Consider the following 20,715-nt stretch of genomic DNA (forward strand, 5'->3'; position numbering starts at 1 on the left):
TGATAATATCTCGCACTGCCACCTGGTGGATTCTTCCAGATGTACGCGCGCAAGTATAAACAGTAAAACGCATGCGTAGCAGGAGCGTCCACTGAAGCATGCGTCGTGTCGCATGAAGTATAAACCTGGCCTATGACATAACAACAGCAAAGAGACTTGTGGTTTACGGTTACACTGCGTGTTAGAAGGCTGTGGCTGTATTGTCATGGCATGTATGCATTTCCAGTTAGACAGTAATGTTCAATTTCTTTAGTTATTCGTTTAGGTGAACAGTCAGAAGGTGACCATTGTGCAGCCTCGTCTGTGCTTTACTGGTGTTGTCAGGCTGATTTGTAGATTCGAGTGTCCTGTGGCTCTTTGTTATCAGCTCTCTTAATGGCCGGTACAACATACCGTTTGCTACGAGTGCATATTTTGGAATTCATATTCTCACAACTGTAGCTCCAATTCCATCAACATATCTGTGATTAACAGCGAAAACACATCGTTCACTTTTACCGTTCGTCCATTGACATCTTTGAATGTCAATGTAAAGTCCGATTTTACAGGAAGGTTTTTTCCTTGCAAGAAGTAGGTTTTTTTTTTTTTTTTTAAATGCAGCGTACCCTCTGCACGTGCGAGACACATTTTTAGAATGACCTGGGGTCCTTTAAGGAGACTCTTTAGCCGTAGACAGTTTATCATAGTCAGACCAGGTTAACAAGACCACCTATGACCTTTGTTTTTCAAAATGACCGTCCCCTACTCTGTGCGCCATCTTCACGAGGCGTTGGATTGGTTGAGAATTGTGACACTCAGTGAGTCGTCTAATTGTTCCTGCCCACATTTTAGCCAAGATCACTCAATGCTGCCTACAAGACGAATGTTTTACACGACTAGGACCTGTGTGGAGTTTGGATGTCCAACCTATGTGTTAGTGGATTTTTCTCGAAGTGCTGTAGTTTTTTTCTCTCATGGCCCACAAATGTCCGTTAGTTTGACTGGTGGATCTCAGTTGCCTCTGCATGTTTGAGTGGACTCGGACCCCATCCAGACCTTGAACACTATGCTGTCAGGATTGGCACCAGCCTCTCATAATCCTAAACTGGGCTAACTGTGTCAGGTAATGGATGGAGACAGCTGCCATGTGTAGCAAGTATGGGGGACGCCTGCCAGACAAGATCACCTAAATCTGAACAGGCCTCTCGGCCTATTTGTAACTGTGCTAACCTATCATGGCAGCCTTGCAGCATGCAAGTTCCAAAGCTGGAGCAGTGAGAGGAGATTTTATGTTACACAAAGTCTACTCATAGGAACTTGCTGGTATTCTTCATCATTTTGTATGGCTCTGCTATATAAAACAAAGATGGACGGATTAGACTCAAAGCCTTCACCTTAGCAGTGCACCTCAGTGGTGGCCAGGAAATTTGATGCGGTCTCTCCGTCTCTTTTTGTTCCCACCTTTCCAAGCCCACTGCTGTGCTGCCATTTCACTGAGGCGCTCATCGCTGAGCTCTTCTGCAAAGCACGCTTTCTATTAGGATTTTAAAGTCTGTTTTTGATCTTGTTTCTCCTCTATTGACATTCATTATCCTCTACATGATTTACGTTTTATTTAATTCATTTTGTTCTGCTGCCAACCAGTTGTTCTTCCTATAAATAAAATATAAACAGACTTAAGGTAAAGTGAACAGAAGGTGTAAATCGTCTTACCATGGCTCAATTGGAGATGCCCACCGGCTCTCTGAGCAGCATCAACCACTCTTTGACTTCAGTGCCACTTGTCCAACTGATGGCCCCTCTGCTGATGTTGAGGTGCTTGTTCTGTCAGTTGGTGATCTGTTTTACTTTTTTTTATAATTTCTTTACAATTAAATATGTCTAATTCAAAGTTCATATTCATTTTAGCAATATAAATTTATTTGAAGTAGTTTGTTTTTGTTTTACCGCAATGCCATGTTTTCTTGCTATGGGCTCCACCATCTTGTAACTACAGTGTTGCTATGCTTAGACGGTCGGAGATATGCGACTGTGACGTCATCAGCACGACTGTTTGCAGAAAGAATGGAAAGACTTTGCTCTGTGATACTCTGGTATAAAAACTTTGGTTATGAAGTTGGAGCTCCATTTAGGATTTCCAGATCAGCTTGACCTCCCATTTACAAACCTTAGCATGGATCTTGGACTATATGACGTCTTCTGGTCCCTCTCCTTAAAGTACTATTGTCTCACTGCACAGCCCACACACTGGTCAGGGGGGACACCTGCCAGGACATTCAGCGTTCTGTTGGTTTCATTAGCTTTGGCCGAAGCCTCAAAAATCAGCACTGAGTACTGAAAAAGAAAAAAAAATAGTGACATTCAGACATTGATGGCGATCATGGCCGATCACAGCATCTCCTCGTGTGTGCTCTCCATGTGTCTGCTTCTCCTGTCTGGTGTACCTTTCTGTTTCTCACATCTGCTCTTTTTGTAGTGTGCACATTGGGGGGCTCCTCATATCTGCTCCATACGATTTATTCCCCACATTTTTTATTTGTCTCCTTCTACATTTGTTCTCATTTTTATGTCTCAGATATCTTCGTTGTCTTCTGCAGGTGCGCTCTTTGTGAATTTTTCCCATTTGTTTTCTCTGCCCATTCTTCATATCCTTATATTTAATCATCTCCTTCTCGTCTCTGCGCCATATGTCATGGTCTTTGCCTCTTTTCTCATGTCTGCTTTCTCTATCTCCTCCCCAAGCCTATGTCTTGCCCCCTCTTTATCACTCATATTGACCCTGTACATCCCTCATATGTTCACGCCTCACCTACTCCACGTGTCCTCTGTCCCTGCGGTCTCCATGTCTGGTGTGATAATTACACAAAGCCAATGTGTCACTTTGATGGGTCTTTTTGCTGTCTCTCTTCTCCTGGTGTTCTTCTCATTTCTCTGTCCCACCTCTGCTCCTCAGGTTTACTCCACATGTTGTCTCTTTGTTTGTATTTCTCCTGGTTATTTCCATGCTGATTGCTGGTACTGATTCTGTATGTTGACCGTCTACTCTTCAGATCTGCTTTATTTGTCATTGCCTTCTGTCTGTCGCTCACATCTATCCCATGAGCCATCTCGTCTCTCCTCTCCATGTGTTGCTCTTTTCATTTTCTAAGTTGACTCCTTGAAGTCCTTTTCGTATGCTCCTTCTGAAGATTTGTCTACTCTTCATGCCTGCTCCATGTGTTGTTGTCTCCTTGTTTCATTTCACCGTGTCAGCTTTTTGTGTTTGTCCCCATAGATTGTTGCTCACGTTGACCTCTTTTATTATTTAAACCCAATCTTCGCTTTTTTTCTTCTGTCTGTCTTCATTGTTTCACGTCCATTTTTTGGCACACCTGTTTGATGTGCCATCTTCCTCATAGCATTTTTGGACACACTGAATATCAGAGAACAGTTTGCTATTATTATTATTTTGTAAAATTCAAGTCAGAATTAATTATATGTTGACATTTTTGTATTTTCTGTTTAGTACGATGCCAGAACACAACTCCCAGTTACTAGAGGTGGGGGTCCCAATAAGGTCCACACTGCAGATCCATTAGAGTCCAAGACTATGGATATTCAAAGAGCCTTTGTATGTGCGATTAAAGTATATTCTGATTTTGAAAACTTGTGTTTCCTTGTGATGACGATTTTTGGTTAGTGTGGGGGCTCTGGCCACAGTATTTTTGACTTTCCGTTTCTTAACTCGTTTCTGGATTTTGGCTTTCATTTCATCTCCTGGTCTACAATTCAAACTCACTTAGTTTCACTTGTCACCTTCCTGTGTTGATTTCCATTTTCTATTCTCCTTATTTTCTTTGTAAGTCCGAATCTTGTTATCTACTGCAGATATCAACTTCTTATGTTTTTTATGTCAACACTTTGTGTGTGTGTTTTTTGTCAATTCCATGTACCTTCTCTGTGATTTTTGTGTCCACTTCTCTTCTGGTCAGTTCTTCATATCAGTTTCTTGTGCTCCTGTAACGTCATACCCACCATCTCCGCTTGTTTCAATGACAGACTTCTGAATGTCATCGTGTAGGTTGCAGTGCATCTCTGTCCAGGAGAGGGTGTTGGCTTAATGTTGGAAATTCCTCTGTGGAAACTTTGTTTTGCTTCAAAGCCCCATGAGGAACAGAATAACCACAAACAGTCACAAAACAAATAAAAACATTTTACTGAGCTTGTACTGAGGGATTTGTTTTAGTTTCCAATAAAGGTCAGGCATTGCTGAAAGAACTCTATTTGAATAATGGCAGGGTGAATGTTTCTGTAGTGGTCCGGACGCTCCACCTACTCCATGAGGCGCTCTTGATGCTATCATCTTGTCCGACTGTGAGTAGGGAATGCAGAAAAGTCAGGTGGGCAGAAGTCCCAGTTGCTCTAGTATGTCCAGGGTCAAATGGTGATGAAGTTATCAAGATGCCAGGGTGTGGTGACAAGTTTTGTAATTTTAGGGGAGTGTTGTTTTGGTAGAACAAGCCAGGACAGATGAAAACAGAAGGTGAGAGTAGGTGAGAAAAGCTGCCATAAGAGAAGATGACGGGAGAGATTAAAAAGTTACGTGGTCATCAAGACCTGGAGGACTATGTGATCCCAGGCTGAGAAAGAGCTCAGCTGCTTCAGTTTTCCTTTGAAAAGTGTCTTTGAAGCCATGTGAAAGAACACATCGTGAAAGAGCAGTGTGACTGTGGCCAAAGGATGTTCAGTGTTCTACAACAGGCTTTGTGGGGTCTAACAGCTCCCTTAAACAGTCTGCTAGCCGTCCCCCTGTTTCACCTCTGTAGAAGGCTGGACACTTCCTACAAGATATGCAATAAAGAAGATTTTTAGACTGGCTAGAGGCTTGTTGTTTAATATTGAAATCAGCAGAGGGACCAGATACAAGGGTATTGTTGGTGACATATTTGCAAGTGACACATCTCCTCCTCTGTGAAGTGAGCTGCAGATGAGAGATGTCCCCAGTTTAAGTGGTCAATGGAAAGAGATAAAGGGAGGGACATGAAATAAGGGTCCTGTGAAAGGATCAGTCTGCAAAGTGGGGAAAGTGAAAAAGAGCATTAGGGTAAACTGGGAGGACTAGTGGGAGTCAGGAGTTCATTTTTGGGGTTGCTCTTAGAATGGATATTATGAGGTCTACTACTGGCCTGATTGAGGGCCCAGTCCACTATATATATTTATATATATGTGTGTGTGTACAGGTGTACGACGAGAGCGACAGAGTATATGTACTGTACATCTCTTATCTAAGCAGACAGCTAATTCCATAGCTCTGGGGGCCCTGCTGGTGAAATCTCCATCTGCCTGTTATTTTATTAATCCAAGGAATCTTTAGAAAACCAACATTCTCAGATTGTTTGGATTAAAAACCAGGGCCTAGCCATTTAAAGGTTTGTTATAGGAGAAGAAGGATTGTTTCAGCTGTAAACTTAACTGGAAGCCAGTGTAAAGACTAAAGGACAGGAGTTATGTGGTCACACTTTATTGTTCTAGTAAGGATGATTGCAGCAGCATTTTGAATTATCTGAAAGAGTCTCAAACAGAATTGCTGCACTGCAGTGGTCAATTCTACTAGAAACAAATGTCTTCTCTAATTTGTCAGTACAGGTAGTCCCCAGGTTACAGACACCCGACCTACAATACAAACGGGATCGCAGCTGCGACGCATGCGCCTCAGTAACTGCCGCTCCGTCATCTTCGGCCTGGGGACGCTGCAAGCGGTGGCTGGATGGAGGCTGCAGGGGTCGATTTCGCTGCTCGCGCAGTGTAGTGTCAGGCGGCTCCCAGCGGCAAGCGGTTTCACTGCCTGCCCCCCGCTGCAAGTGGTGACCCTGTTGTGGCTGAACGGGGAGGCGGGGGGTAGCATTGTAGTGTGCCTCGGATGGCTGCATGTTGAATGGGGGCGGTGGTGCGGCGGACATTGCAGCCAGCATACTGTAGTGGAGGTGACTGTGAGGTGGGCTGGTGGTGAATCGCCCCTCGCTGCCCCCATTCATTCTCAATAGCAAGCCTGCTTGTATTGTTACGCACATAGCAGGAAGTTGTCTCTTGTCAGTACAGGGTGGTCCAGATCTAATTCTGCAGATCCAGATTGTCTGGATGACTTTGATTTATGCGGAGATGATTCCAGTTCGTCGTGAAGACGATTCTTCGTGTCGTCAGTTTGCACACTTCTCGATGGTCCGGGATTTTTCGGGTGATTTTCTGTTTAATAAACTGAATAAGTTATAGCGTAATGAAAATTGCATAATTAGATCTGGACCACCCGATACATCAGACATGTTGACGACTGGTGCCTAATCTGCTGTGATAGCGTGTACAGTGCTGTGCAGAAGAGCTCATCTTAACCTTTTGTCTTCACCCTTCAACAATGTCTCTGAAACACAAATCTGATGCAAGTGCTGGTGATACAGTAAAGAAGAGAAAAACCATCCATCCATCCATCCATCCATTTTCCAACCCGCTGAATCCGAACACAGGGTCACGGGGGTCTGCTGGAGCCAATCCCAGCCAACACGGGGCACAAGGCAGGAATCAATCCCGGGCAGGGTGCTAACCCACCGCAGGACACACACAAACACACACACACACCAAGCACACACTAGGGACAATTTAGAATCGCCAGTGCACCTAACCAGCATGTCTTTGGACTGTGGGAGGAAACCCACGCAGACACGGGGAGAACATGCAAACTCCACGCAGGGAGGACCCGGGAAGCGAACCCAGGTCCCCAGATCTCCCAACTGCGAGGCAGCAGCGCTACCCACTGCACCACCGTGCCGCCCAGAAAAACCATCACCATTGAAATAAAGTAGAAATAATAAAAAGGTCAGAGAGAGGGGAAACTCCATCATTCATTGGCAGAGCACTTGGGTACAGTCGGTCAACAATTGCATTTATTAAAGTAATGTACCTGTTCCGACTTACATACAAATTCAACTTAAGTACAAACCTACAGTCCTTATCTCGTACGTAACCCGGGGACTGCCTGTATTCAAACATTTTATACATTTTTAAGTTGGAAAAAATGAATGTTCGAAAGTTTTGTAACGGATGTTTTTATGGATGGACGGTCTTTTTGAACATACTATTCTCCAACTCTCCTCAGGGTCACAGGAGGTCAGAGGCATTGGTTTTCTTGCTTCATGTTGTCATTTTTACTTTATTGAAATGGTGGCGTAGCGGCAGCAGTGGCGGCATTGGCTGGGGGGAGGACAGCTCTTTTCTGAGGGGTTTGTGCTCCCACCAAGCTACTCTCTTGATGAGTTCTCTGCCTCTTCTCTCTGGCCGCACGTCCTTCTCCTCGCCTGGCCATATTGTCTCTTCCTAAACAGATGCTGGGAGCTCATTTCAGGCCGCTTTTCCCATCTCATCGAGCATGTCTTGGCTGTGTGTAATTAGCTTCAGGCTTTTGAGTTGGCGCAGGGGATCGGTTAAAGAGCGAATGATTTCAATAAAGATTTGTAAAGCAAAGCTTGTAAGGTTAGGCCGAGCCGCAGGAGAGCACAATAGCACTTTGAAACGGGCGAATATTGATGAGGGACGGAGGGGGATTGAGTGGGGCCCCCTATTTGTGCAGGTCACAGTTCACTAGTCTTTAATTGCTTCAGATTAGCAGATCTGCAAAGCCGCAATAAAAAGTGTATCACCAACAAAGGCTGTTCCCTGCCTTGTGTCTGACATTCAGCCATTTGCATATGAACGCCGTTTGCTTTCCCAATTTGCCACTTCATTACTCTTCCCTTCTCTGTTCCCCAATGTTTTTTAGCAAAAGTGGAAGTCTTTTCATTGGCACTCAATTGCCAGTCCGTCTGAGGGCACAATTGGCGTGGCTTTTTGTACTTTAAGAAGCGGATACATCCCACGGGGTTGGTGATGTTGAAGACCACCCAGCAGCTCTCCGGCGAGCTTGCGATGTGGTCTGACCTCTGAATGTTGGTGCGCATTTGTTCAGGATGTATTAGAGAGTGAGGAGGATGGCATGGTGCCGAGAAACATCCCTGGGGCTCAGTGTGCCAGTCTTGGCAGAAGTGCTACCTTCGCGTCTTCCCAGAAGTCTCAGGGTCGTCAGATTTAAGTTGGTGTGGGGCCTCAAGATGGTGTATAGGATTGATTTAGCATACTTTGGATCACATCTTGTAAATATTTGCCTCCAAATAACAGGCACCCCCTTTGTCCTGTCGCCTTGGCTCTCAGCGCTATGTCTGAGAGAAATGCAGCAGGCTGAGCAGGATGGGAATGGACTTCCATTCAGGATAGCCCATGTAGCCAGCCAAATGAGTCCCGTGGACCGATCTCCACTTGTTTTGATCTGATCTTCTCCTGTAACAGAGTTGAGACATGTCCTTGGAGTTCAAGTTTATTGTCACGTGTGCTAAAGTCTCCAATGAGATTGTCACTAGTCTGTGAGAGACCCAACAGCAGGCATCACCTCACTCCACGCATCTTGATGAGGGTCAGGGTGGCAACAGACTGAGATGGACATCCGCCCCATGCTCAGCTATTTCTTCCAAACATTCCTGGGGACTGCCCAGATGTCCCCAGGCCACAGTGACATGACGGGCATCCAAATTATATGCCCAACAAAATCTCAAACACCTGAGAGACAGACAGATGGACAGACTCATAGATGGTACTCTGTGTGTCTCTTTGCACCCAGCAGCAACAGCTCCCCAAACACACACAAGAACTCGCTAATAATAAGAGAGCCGCTGCCATCTAGTACCACGCTTGCAGTTGGGACTATGACAGATCAGATTGTGCTCGGATCTATCCCATGGTGCAACATGCTTACACTTAAAGGCATCTGTAGCATTTAAATAAAGTCAGTCCAACTTTGTGCTTCCTCAAGTGGAACGCGACACATAGTGGTGGAAGTTTGTCAATGTTGCTTCCAAAGGCACACGGCAGAAGTCGCTGCATATTATAAGTGCAGGGTCAGAATGATACATCACCAGAGTGAATCTGTTCTGTTGCTGAGTCCCCATTTTCATAGGGTTAGGTCCCTCTCAGTGTTAGTCACCTCACCAGTGTGTATACAGGAATCCTTCTATGCCTTGATTGTCCAAACTGCAGAGGGTAGAAGATGCCCTGGTTGGATGCCAGTCCATCATTGGGCCGGCTCATTCATGCTGGGCCAGTTGAGTTTCTAATCAATCTTAACAGATATGTCTTTGGGAGAACATGCAGTCTCCACACAGGCCGGTGACCGAGCCAGGATTTGAACCGAAGGCTCCGGAGCTGTGAGTCAGCAGCTCTGATCTCATAAGAACCTGGGTATAAAGAATCAAAGGTGCCATGTCGGTGACTTGTAAGTCGACTTTTATTGAAGCATCAGTTGAGTGTTTATCCACACGACAACTGCAGGGCATTGGTAGAACATGCCCATTAGGGGCACACGAAAGACTCAGACTAGGGGGCCTTGGAAGTGAGCTTGAAAAGGGTGCCATCTTAGAAACTATTGATGAAACAGAATGCAAGCACAAATTCATTACTGGAAAGCTCTGAGGAGCTCTGGTACCACACCACCCCCTCGACCAGATGCCCTCTTCCTCAGAGGTGTGATCAACTGTGCCCGTATTTGTTATAAAGAGATGAATCTGCGAGTCCGAGTAATGGAACTTTGAAAATTATCAAGCAATTGAAGATGCGAGAAGCTCGGCTTTCCTTTCAACAAATCACAGATGCAGAATGTGCCCTCCTGCCATCGTTCCCACAGGCAGCAAATGGGTTTTTATTGTTCTAGCCGGCAAATGGAATAGACTGGCGGAATGTTCCTGATAGATGAATAAAGTCTAATAATTGTCCTGTCTGGCACCTCGTGTGATTCACGCAATTTGGATGCTGAAGCTTTCAGCTCTCATGACCCAGAGGTGTTTGTAAAGTCCCGGACTCCATGATGATGTGCCGCAAAAACAAAGACAACAGACAGACGTCGGATGATACAATCGAGAATGCTGGCTGAGCCCTGCTAACAAGAAGGCAGCTGGGAGAATTCGCCTGCGGCGTTGAGACTGCCTTGTGAAAGAAGCAGGAGGAGAAGGAACACCTCGGCAGTTTACTGCACCTCTGGTGCCCACTTTGGCACTTTTCTGGCAGATTCAATGCCAATGTAAAAGAGCAACATGAGGGCAGTGCCTGGGCTGGCAATCCGAAGTAAGTAATCCCGAAGCAAGAAGGTCGTATCAGCAATAAACAAGAATGTGCGAGCGCATCACATTCAAGTGGGCGTCCACATGCAAACCTGGACTGGGAACGCAGGGCTAATGGTGCACACCAGAAGTTCAAACTGGCATGACCTCGCTGGCATCTCCCATTCCTGTGTTTAACGCTCACATCACACAGCCTGTCCTTTTTCTGATGTCCAGACCCTCCTGTGCTTTTAAGGCCAATGGACATTCTTACCTGAGCCCAAATGGTGTAACCTCCTCATACCGAGTACTGTTTGCCCAGTTTGCCATCTTGTGAAGCTGCTTGTTATGACAAGCACTCTGTGCCAAAGCAACTTGTAATGCTTTCAAGGTCAAGATGAACTTTAATACCCCATGTGAGAATTTTAGCTGGTCGTGTGCCATCGAAATGGAAAAAGGTGCCACGGCATCTGAGCTTCTTCAAGCTCAAGGTTTGAGGCCCATTGTGGCCATCACCTGTGTGGCGTCTCCATGTTGTCCTCAAGTTCACAGATGGGTGGCTGAGTGTGTTGTCACATCGTCTTGTGTGTGCGACTTGAAATGTGGCTTCCTGTGTATTTTTCTGACCAGATGTTTAGCTTGCTGATAGAACACAAACAATTTAAAACAGAAGACCATCTTTGCTGTTCATTTTTTTGGATTTTTGACATCGTTAGGGCAGCAATCTCACTGTTACTGGTGTGTGACTCCCACCCAGCGCAGTACGTGTGACAAGTGGGCCTAGGGGCAGACTCTGTGACCCCGCTCCTCAAGCGGGCTGCTATGTGGTGGCACCTGTGGAGGTCTGCTCTGTCCCATCCATGTCCACTTTCTAGTGACTGTTGCGATTTAGGAAACTTAATGAATTTTCTGTAAAGTTTGTGTTTGTCATCCATCCATTATCCAGCCCGCTATATCCTAACTACAGGGTCACGGGGGTCTGCTGGAGCCAATCCCAGCCAACACAGGGCGCAAGGCAGGAAACCAACCCCGGGCAGGGCGCCAGCCCACCGCAGTGTGTTTGTCACTTGCCTTTTTTTAGAGGCTTTGAACTTTAGAGCAGTGTTTTTCTTGTACTTCTTCGAGGTCCAGTCAATGACAGCCATCAGACTGGGGTGCGTTAAGAGTGGCCTTGAAAAGGGTGGGAGGGTTGGGGGGCAATCGTCTATAAAATGCGTCAAACGCCTGCAGCGGCAGATTGTGAGACACTTTGCCATTGAAGACCCCAAAGTCGCCAACTCGCAATCCAGAACAAACTAAGCGTTAGTGAATTAAAACAGAATTGTTTAAGCTTTGATAATATTATTTTTTATAACTGTACATATGCTGTTGTAAATATATTTTTGTCCGCTTGTTTAAGCCTTTTCAATTAATGCTTACTTTTTTTTTTAATTAGATTCTGAATCAGATTTTCATCATAGAAGTGATCAGTTATTAGTTATTATTTGGCACCGTTTTCGTCACCAGTTTGTTTTTTCATGGGTGCTGCCTTGCTGTAAAACTGTTATCACGACAGGCCGACAGTCACTATGGTACGTGTCCTCGACATGCTGCTTCATGAAGTGGCGCCTTGGTGACGTCATTTCCGACTTCTTACTCTGGGAGTTCACAGATCGCAGAGAAGTCTGTCAGTTGTGCTGCTCTCTTTGATTTCTCTTACCGTGATTATTGGCTTTAGCTTTGGGTGTTGACTGACCTTTGGTTTTTCGACTTTCTGCTTGTTTGCGTTTCCTCTCCTGGTCGTTCCTTTTCAATCACTGATTGCATTGGATGCCATTTTGTTGAGACATTGCTATGATGTGGGGGTAGGGGGTGTGGTCATGGAAACACATGGGATGACATCATCAGCTCGATCTCATGGATGGCAGTTTGTCCAGGAGTGTGCATTCTGTTTCAAAAGACTTCACTGTGCGTTTCTTTTGGTTTTGATTGATTATGGCCACCGTTTACGTGATTGATGACACATAACTTTGTGTTCCTTTCTCATCTCCCAGTCCTTTGAAAATAACATCCCACCTACATAACACTTGCACAGTAAGGGAAGTGACAAAGACCCTGCCAGGACCTAATAATGGTCAGTTACGCAACTTGCTTAAGTAAATTTGTACATTTCCAGAGTGACAGGTGCCATCTTCTGTGCCCTCTGCTGCTCTTCTCGTGTTATTTTTTAAGACGACATATTTCTCTCATTTTTCTTAGGTGCTGTTGTGGATGATGCAGTGAAAACGGAGGACACTGAACATGATGAAGGTAATGACGCGTCCGCCAAAGCTGTGTGTCTTGAGTTGTTGAATGACCCAGTTGTGCTCTTGAGGGGCAGACATTGCAGTCCACTCACAGCCACAGGAAGGTCACAAAGGGTCTGCTAGACTGGTTGATAATTGGAAGTTTTCCAGTTCAGGTCTTTACAAGAGGCACGTCACTGACTGGGGGCTCAGAGAATTTACCCACATGCTGGGGTTTAACACAGCCACACCACTGCCCAACCGTGCCCCCCGGTGAAGGGGAGGATACTGTTAACCAGTTAGGAGTCCTAAGAGGGATAAGGCCTCCTTTCTATACACCTAAAGTTCTGTTTACCCCTGGAACAATTAGTCAAAAAAATAGAAACGTTTTAACAATAAAAAATGTTACTGAAACATACATAGGTTCTAGTTAGCAGGGCCCAGCCAGCACTCTAGATGATGCCATCCAACGTCTGACACATGGATGTGATACGTTTTGAGACCATCGCCAACGCACAGCCCAATGGCACAAGCGAGACAGTAAAGATGGTTTCTTGATGCGCTTTCCTTGTATTTTTTCCTATTCCTTGAGCACGAGATGATGGGATGTCAGTGCCTGATCCACACTCCCCTTGTGCTATTGTAGCGTACCACAGAGCAAGGCTTAGTGACTTCCACATTTCCCGAAACAAACATGGACAGTGGCTGTGTTGTGAACAGGCGTGCGTCTTGCTTGTTCTTCTACTCGTTCATAATCATTTTGCCACACAAGTTTTGAGGGTCTGTAAAGTCCTACAGTCCACCACCCTACTTGGTCACTTATTCCATGTGTTCTCTGCATGAAGAAAAACTTCCTAATGTTTATATGAAATTTACCCTTCAAGTGTCCAGTTGTGTTGAACTCATTTTAAAGTCACCGTCTCAACCATAACTTTAAACACTTCAATCCTCCCACCTCTTAATCTCCTTTTGTTTAAACTGTAAAGGCTCGGCTCTTTTAATCTTTCTTCATATCTCATCTTCTGTAGTCGTGGAATCGGCCAGATGTTCTTCTCTGGACCTTTTCTATTGCTGCTATGTCCTTGTTGTAGTCTGAAGACCAAAACTGCACACAGGACTCCAGATGAGGCCTCACCAGCGTGTTATAAAACCTGAGCAGAACCTCCTTGGACTTGTACTCCTCACGTCAGAGCGCTATATCACCTGACATCCTGTTAGCTTTCTTAATGGCTTCTGAGCACCGTCTGGAGTTGATCGCTTAGAGTCCACTACGACTCCTAACTCCTGCTCATAAGGCGTACTTTCACTTTTCAGACCTCCCATTGTGTATTCAAACCTAACATTTTAGTCTCTATGTGTAATACACTAGACATCTCCCCAAAGGCCCTCCATAACAATTCAACGGATTCTAGATTATCTGCCAATCCACCTATTTTAGTAACATCTGCTATCTTAACCAGCTTGTTTTTTTTTTTTACATTACTCTCCAAAATATTAATAATTATCAAAACAGCAGCAGTCCTAGCAGTGACCCCTGAGGGACTCCACTCTTTAGGTTCCTCACACCATCACTGTCTGCTGCCTGTGCTTGAGCCGTGCCGTTCTGCACTCCCATTTCAAATGCTTTCTGGAAGTCTAGATAGATAATAACATACACAGGATAAATAATACCATACCCACCAGTCTGATCATATGCTTTTGTTGCCTCCTCATAGTATTCCAGCATGTTGACTGTTCCTTAATAATTCCTTTCATTCATTTACCTGTGATGCATGTTACATTTACTGTTCTACAGTTATTTGGATCTTCCTGATCACCCTTTTATATAATGGGATATCATGTGCCATTTTCCAGTCTTTTTGCAGTGCACAGTGACTTCCTAAAAATATGTGCCAAGGGTTTATATATCTACTAGCTAACCTCCTTAAGCACTGGAGGATAAATATTACCTGCTCCTGGTGATTTGTTTATTTTCTGCCTATTTAATCTGCACAGAACATCTCCCACTACAATCTCCAAATCCCTCCGTAGGTCCTTAGTGGTCCCTGATACCACTTCCTTGTCTTTTGCCTTATCTGCTCTGTTCATCTCTAACTGCATTTTAGTTTCCCTACTACCCTTCTTAATGGTTGCCGTCGTGCTCTCATACGCCCTACAATTCCCACTGGAGTCGTTTTATAGGCCACAGTCTTTCTAAATATTGAGAATTCTATTATTTTAATGGTCTCTTGACCCTAGTAGTTTAAATCACCTCTACACCCTCAATTCTATTGTGATTATTACAAAATACTAAATTTAGATGGGCTTTAATATACTGTGATAAAAAACAGTCACTAGCTGGAGTCCACCATGACTATAAATTTGCCTTTTTAATATTATTCAAAAGATGCACATTAAAATGACTGTCTGCGTTGGGGGTCCAGAGGACACTCTTTCCTTAATGCTTTCCACCTCACTAACATGTGGCTCATTGGCCAACTTAAGAAGAGTTGCGTTTAACTTTTGCTTTACATAAACGGCAACCTTTTGTGCTCTTTTTATCCTTCGTCCCATATGTCTTGTACTTATTGCCATCTTTATTATTTACCCAGTGTGGCTGCTCAGACGCATGCTAAAAGCAATCTCTCAGTCCAGAAAGGTTTGTTTTAAAAGGGTTAAGTGAAAATGCAAGCAAGAATAGAGAAGAGCTGTTACACACGTGGAATAAAAGGAAAAAAAAGAGGACAAACGTCTACGGTTTCTATACCTACGGATGAATGATATCTCTGTGCTTGACTTCACATTCAGTATGTTCTAAACGTACGGCTCTGCACATACAACTGTGGCCCAGTTTCAAACCGCGTGCCCTCGGTCACTAACTGAGCTAATCTGTAGTCGGAGAGGCTAGAAGTAGTTAGAATATAACAATTCAGTTCAACTTGTATAAGAACCTCCCATAGACTCTGCACTAATATATAGGCAAACATTCAATAAATAACTTAAATAACCAGCAAATGGCTCTTACACCCGGGTTTCTGTTATTGCTATAATATCATAATTCAACTCCAACTTGTTTGATACTTCTAGCATTAAGACAAGCTGTTTTTATTGTGTTACTTGTTTTACTTTTGAACTTAACCTTTGGGTTAGAGTTTATGTTGCCATCGTTCATCCTCTCAGGTACAGTTCTAACCCTGGCCTGCCCCACACCCCCCCCCCCCCAATACACCTCTGGTTCAAGTGTAACCCATCTGCTCTGAAGGAGGCCCCATAAACTTCTCTATCCTTCTAGATTTGAACCACGGGCCTCATTTGCAAAATCTGGCTTTGGTTTCCTAAATTGCTCATCTCTTTTTGTTAAATTTAAATGATTTCAATTAAATTATTCTATTAATTACGGAATTTTAATAAAGAAGTACTGCAGTTATTGAACACTTGAGCTCCTGTAAGCTCGACCGCGTCCTGCGTGTCTTTCTATGAAGTTATTAAACTTTACTTTTTCTGTTTTCCTCATTTTTCTCCACTCTTAACCAAATTTCTTCCTTACTTTGACGCTCTCTGACTTGTATTTCTTCGTTTTATTGAACTGTTATTGTGTCGCCCTCCTAACTCTACTAGCTTTTCTGATTGCTCTACCAAGCAACATTTTTTACACCCTTCTTTCTTCTTACTAAGAAAACTTGCTTGCTGACTATCAGTTGCTGGTTAATTCCTTAATGTCAGTGTCTACATCTAGATGTCTGCTTATATACCATGGAGCTCCTCTCTTAGCCCCTTTCAAGTCAACCGCCTAACTTCTTCCTGAGGAATGAACGTGTACGGCCTCACTTTGTACTGGTGCTGACGCTTTACTGGGTTCCAGCCAGTTATTCTTTATACGAATTGCTGTTACCTTAAACTCTTCAATGCTACGACGCCGGTTATTTACTTATGGATTTGGCAGTTTCAGCTGCTGCTTTCTTCCTCGCCTCACCAGTGCTAGTTTTGAACATACAAGTAACAAGAAACTTTCCCAACGCTTCCCCAAACACGCAGATAAAAAAAACCAAACACACCGTACTAAAGGGATTCCCGCATGGCTCCTTAGCAGCCACCAAAAAGCAAAATGTGTATTTTAATGACATCGGCACATCTCAGTCTCCAACCTCCTTTCCTCTCCAGCTGCCCAATTCTTCTGTTTGTCGTCTTCTCTCAGTCCCACTTATCCTCTAGATGGCGCCAGAATACTGTGCCGAGTGTTATTTGAACTTAACGCTGTAAAGCCCCCAGAGTGTGGCGCGGTAATAACCGTAATTACGTGGAATTCTGAGCCCAAGTCACTCTCGGGGTTAACACCAAGGAGGTTGTCACTCCTGTGCCAAGCAGTCATTTGAAGGTTCGAGGGCCAGCGGTTAGCATCTACACGTCTGCATGTGTGCTTCACAAAGCTGTCAATCCTTCTGTCTTGCAGACATGAACACTCAGGTGGAGGAGTCACAGGAAATGCAAGTAGAAAGCAATCCTTCCAAAGGTAAGAGAGTTAACTTACTCACCGTGTTCTTCTTTCTCTGGCCTGCCTCCCCCGGTTGTCCTTCTCATTTCTGATGGTTCTGCTTTTTCTCCTTCAGATGAGACGGAAGAAATGAGTTCGTGACTCAGCAGTGAGCGAGTGAAGACAATCAGACGCTTTCTTCAGGAAGGCACTCACGTCACACCGAATGTTTGCCTCGGAGAGATTCATGTCACTGGCTGGGGGAGCAGATTAGGGGATGATTTCTTCTCGTACATATCATGATTTTTTTTAAATTGGTTTCCCGCCAGCGGGTCGACGTCGCCCGCTTTGCTTTACTCGCTCGCTTGCTCGCTCTCGGTATTATTCTTTGGGTAACTGGTGACTCTTGTGTTTAATGGTGCATTTTGAGAGTGCAGTCGTAATTCCCTGTCGCTTGTTTCTGTTAGACGTGCGCACGCCAAGCACATGAAATCTACTATGTTGAGCGTGCTCGCCTCGGCCCACTTGTGGCATGGGGTGCGCTCCTTGACTTATTTTAATTTTTGTCATATTTTTGTGGGAAATCATGGCAGATGAAAACTGTAAGAAGAGCAGAAATTTTGGCACCCATTCCCACCTGGCTCCGATTCAATCGGGCTGGGAATTTCGCTGCATGCTCACTTTGCGTTTATCCGGTTGAATTTTGCTTTGGGTAGCTTTTATGTTCTTTTTTTTTTCTTTTTTTCATGACTTGCCTTATCTGCCTTTAACTACTGGGAAGCTGGAAAATAAATAAAGTGAAATAAAGAGACGGTGAAGACACGGATGTGACATTCAGTTCTTGCGGCCGGGATACGCACTGATGTGTTTAGTTAAGTTGTGCAGAGGTCTGTGCCGCACATCAGACATGTATCTGAAGAAGTTACGCCTTCACGAAAGTACGAACAAACGTGATTCCAGGCTCTCGCTTGTCCTCTCAGTGCCTGAGCCATATCACAGAGCACCCGCCACCCATCATGCACTGCTGCTGTCCTTTAAGGGTGAGAGTCTTGAATAGTATAAGCACCAAGTGCCTGGGGTGTAAACTGACTAACTCCAGGGAGCAATCAAGGCTTGGGCCGCATGACTTAGCATGATTCAGGATACAAATGGAGCTGCAGAGCAGCATCGGTGACATCTGAATTGAGAAATGAGGATAAGGTAGCAGTAGAGGTAGCCATCATTCAGCACCATGACAAAGGGGAGAACAGGCGCCTCAAAACAAACATCCAAATGGCCCCTCTGGACTCCTGGGGTATGAAGTTGGGTCTGCACCACACATGGAGTCTACACAGTCCAGCCATAGGAACTGGCTCAAGTGAGTGACCATGCTTGTGACCGCGAGGGCTCAGTGCGCTCGCTTCTCTTGTGTTAATATTTTAAGGCTCCCTGGGACAGTAAAGTGGCTGACCTCACAATCCTAAAAGTACACACTGGCTACAAACAATATGGCCAGAATTCTGGGGAGGGTCTCTACAAAGCAAAACCTCATGGGCCGATCAGGGTTGAAAGATAAGTTGAAACAGCATGCAGGTCACTCACTGGCACCCAAGAAATCTGCACCCGGCCATTACATTGACATGTGCCACATAGAGAATGAGTCGTGTCTCAGATACGTGAAATGACGGAGAAAGTCGACCCAGGGCGATGAATCACTAATGAAGCACCAGAGTGCTGGACACAAGTGGTGTTCAGTTCAAATAAAACGTAACATTACATGCAACAGGAAACCACCTCGCGTGTGTTCACAAAAATATACGTTGGAGATCAACTTTTTTTTAGTTAGGCCCTTATTATTGAATACAATGACAAGTTCACGTTTATGAAGATGCAGTAGATCCAGCTTGTAGTGAAAATGGAAAGAACTGCCTGTAGCTGAGTGGTCAGCCAGCCCCTCTCTGGGCACAGTGAAGATGCGTATCGATGATAGACAGTGGCCATTGCTGCTGCCTTTCTACGGTCAGGAAGGATAATGCAAAGTGGCACCACGGGGCACAGAGAAGAGTGGGGCAATGAAAAGGACTCGGCAATCGCAGTGCTCGACACAGTCGGCCTCACACCGGCTGCTTGAGTCGAGAGTCTTGTGGATTCCAATGAGGCCTTTCTCATATTATCGGGATTGTGGGGGGCACTAAGCTGTATGCGTCTTAATAGATCCGTCAAAGTGCGTCCCAACTGGAAACCAATGCAGCGATTTAAGAATCTCAAAACGCTGGGCTCCTTACTGCTGTGATTTGAGTGAACGTTTAATTAGAAGGCCTGACATTCAAGAGTTACATAACCCGTCTTAATTCAAACAAGGAGGAGAAGGCCGCGACCACCCGATAACACCGACGCTTGGCGTGCGTTCAAACCCAGCAGGTCCAGTTTGCTTTACCATTCCCAGAGTTGCACCCAAATTCAAAAGCGTCAGTTTTTATAGCAATTTAAAGGTACAAGATTTTTGCTCATTTACCTATTTTATCTAAATAATATAATATCAGCGTGTTTATCATGTACATGAATGGAGGTTTAATTTGTGTCTCACAATGTTGTCCTCACAATGTGTTGTCCTAACAGGTGGCGCAGTGGTGGTGCTGCTGCTTTGCAGTAAGGAGACTGTGGAAGATTGTGGGTTCGCTTCCCGGTTCCTCCCTGTGTGGATAGCGCTTTGAGTAATGAGAAAACCACTATATAAATGTAATGAATTATTATTGTTATTATTATTATTGACATCTCCTAATGGCAACATGCAGAGCCCTTTTGGTAGCACCTAACCCAAGAGGCTCCGAGTCGAAGGGCCTTCAGACTTGGCGGTGATGATTTTATAAACATGCCATAAATCGTCTAAGAATTGGCACTTCCAGCGTTGGCAGCTGTAAAACAAGGCAAGGCTGTTTCTGGACCGCGGCCTTGGCGAGGCTCACACTGGAATTTCTCATGATGGCCTTTCAGGGAAGGCCAAAGGTCTAATTGTCACTAAAACACTGCAGAGAAGGAGAAAAGGTAAGTTTGAAACAGTCCTGTGACTGGAAATAAAGCTCTGGTCTAACTGATCTTTTAAGACAAAGTCTAACAACAGACGTGTAGAAAACGAGTCCCAGGTAGAGTCTTCATTTTAGGAGTCACGTTCCTGCGACCCTCCTTGGTGTGGTTTGGGGCTCCAGGACTACTCGATCAGGATGTGTGGACGACTCCGCCAAGAAATCCCATGTGACTTTCTGTATGTAAGGCCTGGAGTTGGGCACAGGGTGGGCTGGCACATCATTTGCTGTCTCCAGTTCAGTTATGCTGTGACAGAGAAGGCAGAGTTGGATGTTGATTTATCTTACAAGGCCATCACTTAATCAGCCCACTTAAAATGCGTGCAACGCTGAACATTTGGGCCGTTTTAGAAGGAAACTCCTGGAGGGCCACATCCCATTTGGAGACCCCCTGCAGTGTGTGTGTGTGTGTGTGTGAAATGGAAGAGCAGCCCCTGTAAGACCTGCTGCAATGCTTCAATCCTGTTGTGAGCTCCGATTTCCATAAATGTATTATGTCTTCTCTGATTGTACTCCTGTCAATATGGAGGCTGAGGTTTTTGAATATTTGGTCAGAAATGTTCTGCTGGAGAACGAAAAGAGGACCAGGAGAAGGAATGCAGTCAAAACCAAAAGTGACTCGCAACCTTAATGACCAAACCATTTTGCAGCAACGCCTAATCGCTAACTAGAAATCAAAGTCAGAGACAAAACAGTAAAAACGGAAATTGGAGAAGAAGAAGAAGGGAGTGACTCCTTGGACAATCACCGCTGAGACGCCAAGGAGTAATGTCGATTTCTTAAACACTTCACAAACCGCACACGACCAACGA

General features: G+C 44.8%; 1 protein-coding gene across 4 annotated transcripts in view; it reads left to right on the top strand.

The window, feature by feature from the left end:
* macrod2 (mono-ADP ribosylhydrolase 2) overlaps positions 1 to 17,663 on the top strand; it is a 1,343,630-nt gene extending 1,325,967 nt beyond the window's left edge. For all 4 annotated transcript variants that reach the window (XM_028820323.2, XM_028820324.2, XM_051919692.1 and 1 more), the window contains 3 exons: positions 12,366 to 12,416; positions 16,821 to 16,880; positions 16,978 to 17,663. In XM_028820323.2, coding sequence (XP_028676156.1) covers positions 12,366 to 12,416; positions 16,821 to 16,880; positions 16,978 to 17,003 — 137 coding nt within the window. In that variant the 3' untranslated portion in view covers positions 17,004 to 17,663. The remainder of the gene's footprint in view (positions 1 to 12,365; positions 12,417 to 16,820; positions 16,881 to 16,977) is intronic.
* Positions 17,664 to 20,715: the final 3,052 nt, after the last annotated feature.

The sequence above is a fragment of the Erpetoichthys calabaricus genome, chromosome 15, assembly GCF_900747795.2.
Source record: "Erpetoichthys calabaricus chromosome 15, fErpCal1.3, whole genome shotgun sequence".
Lineage (NCBI taxonomy): Eukaryota > Metazoa > Chordata > Cladistia > Polypteriformes > Polypteridae > Erpetoichthys > Erpetoichthys calabaricus.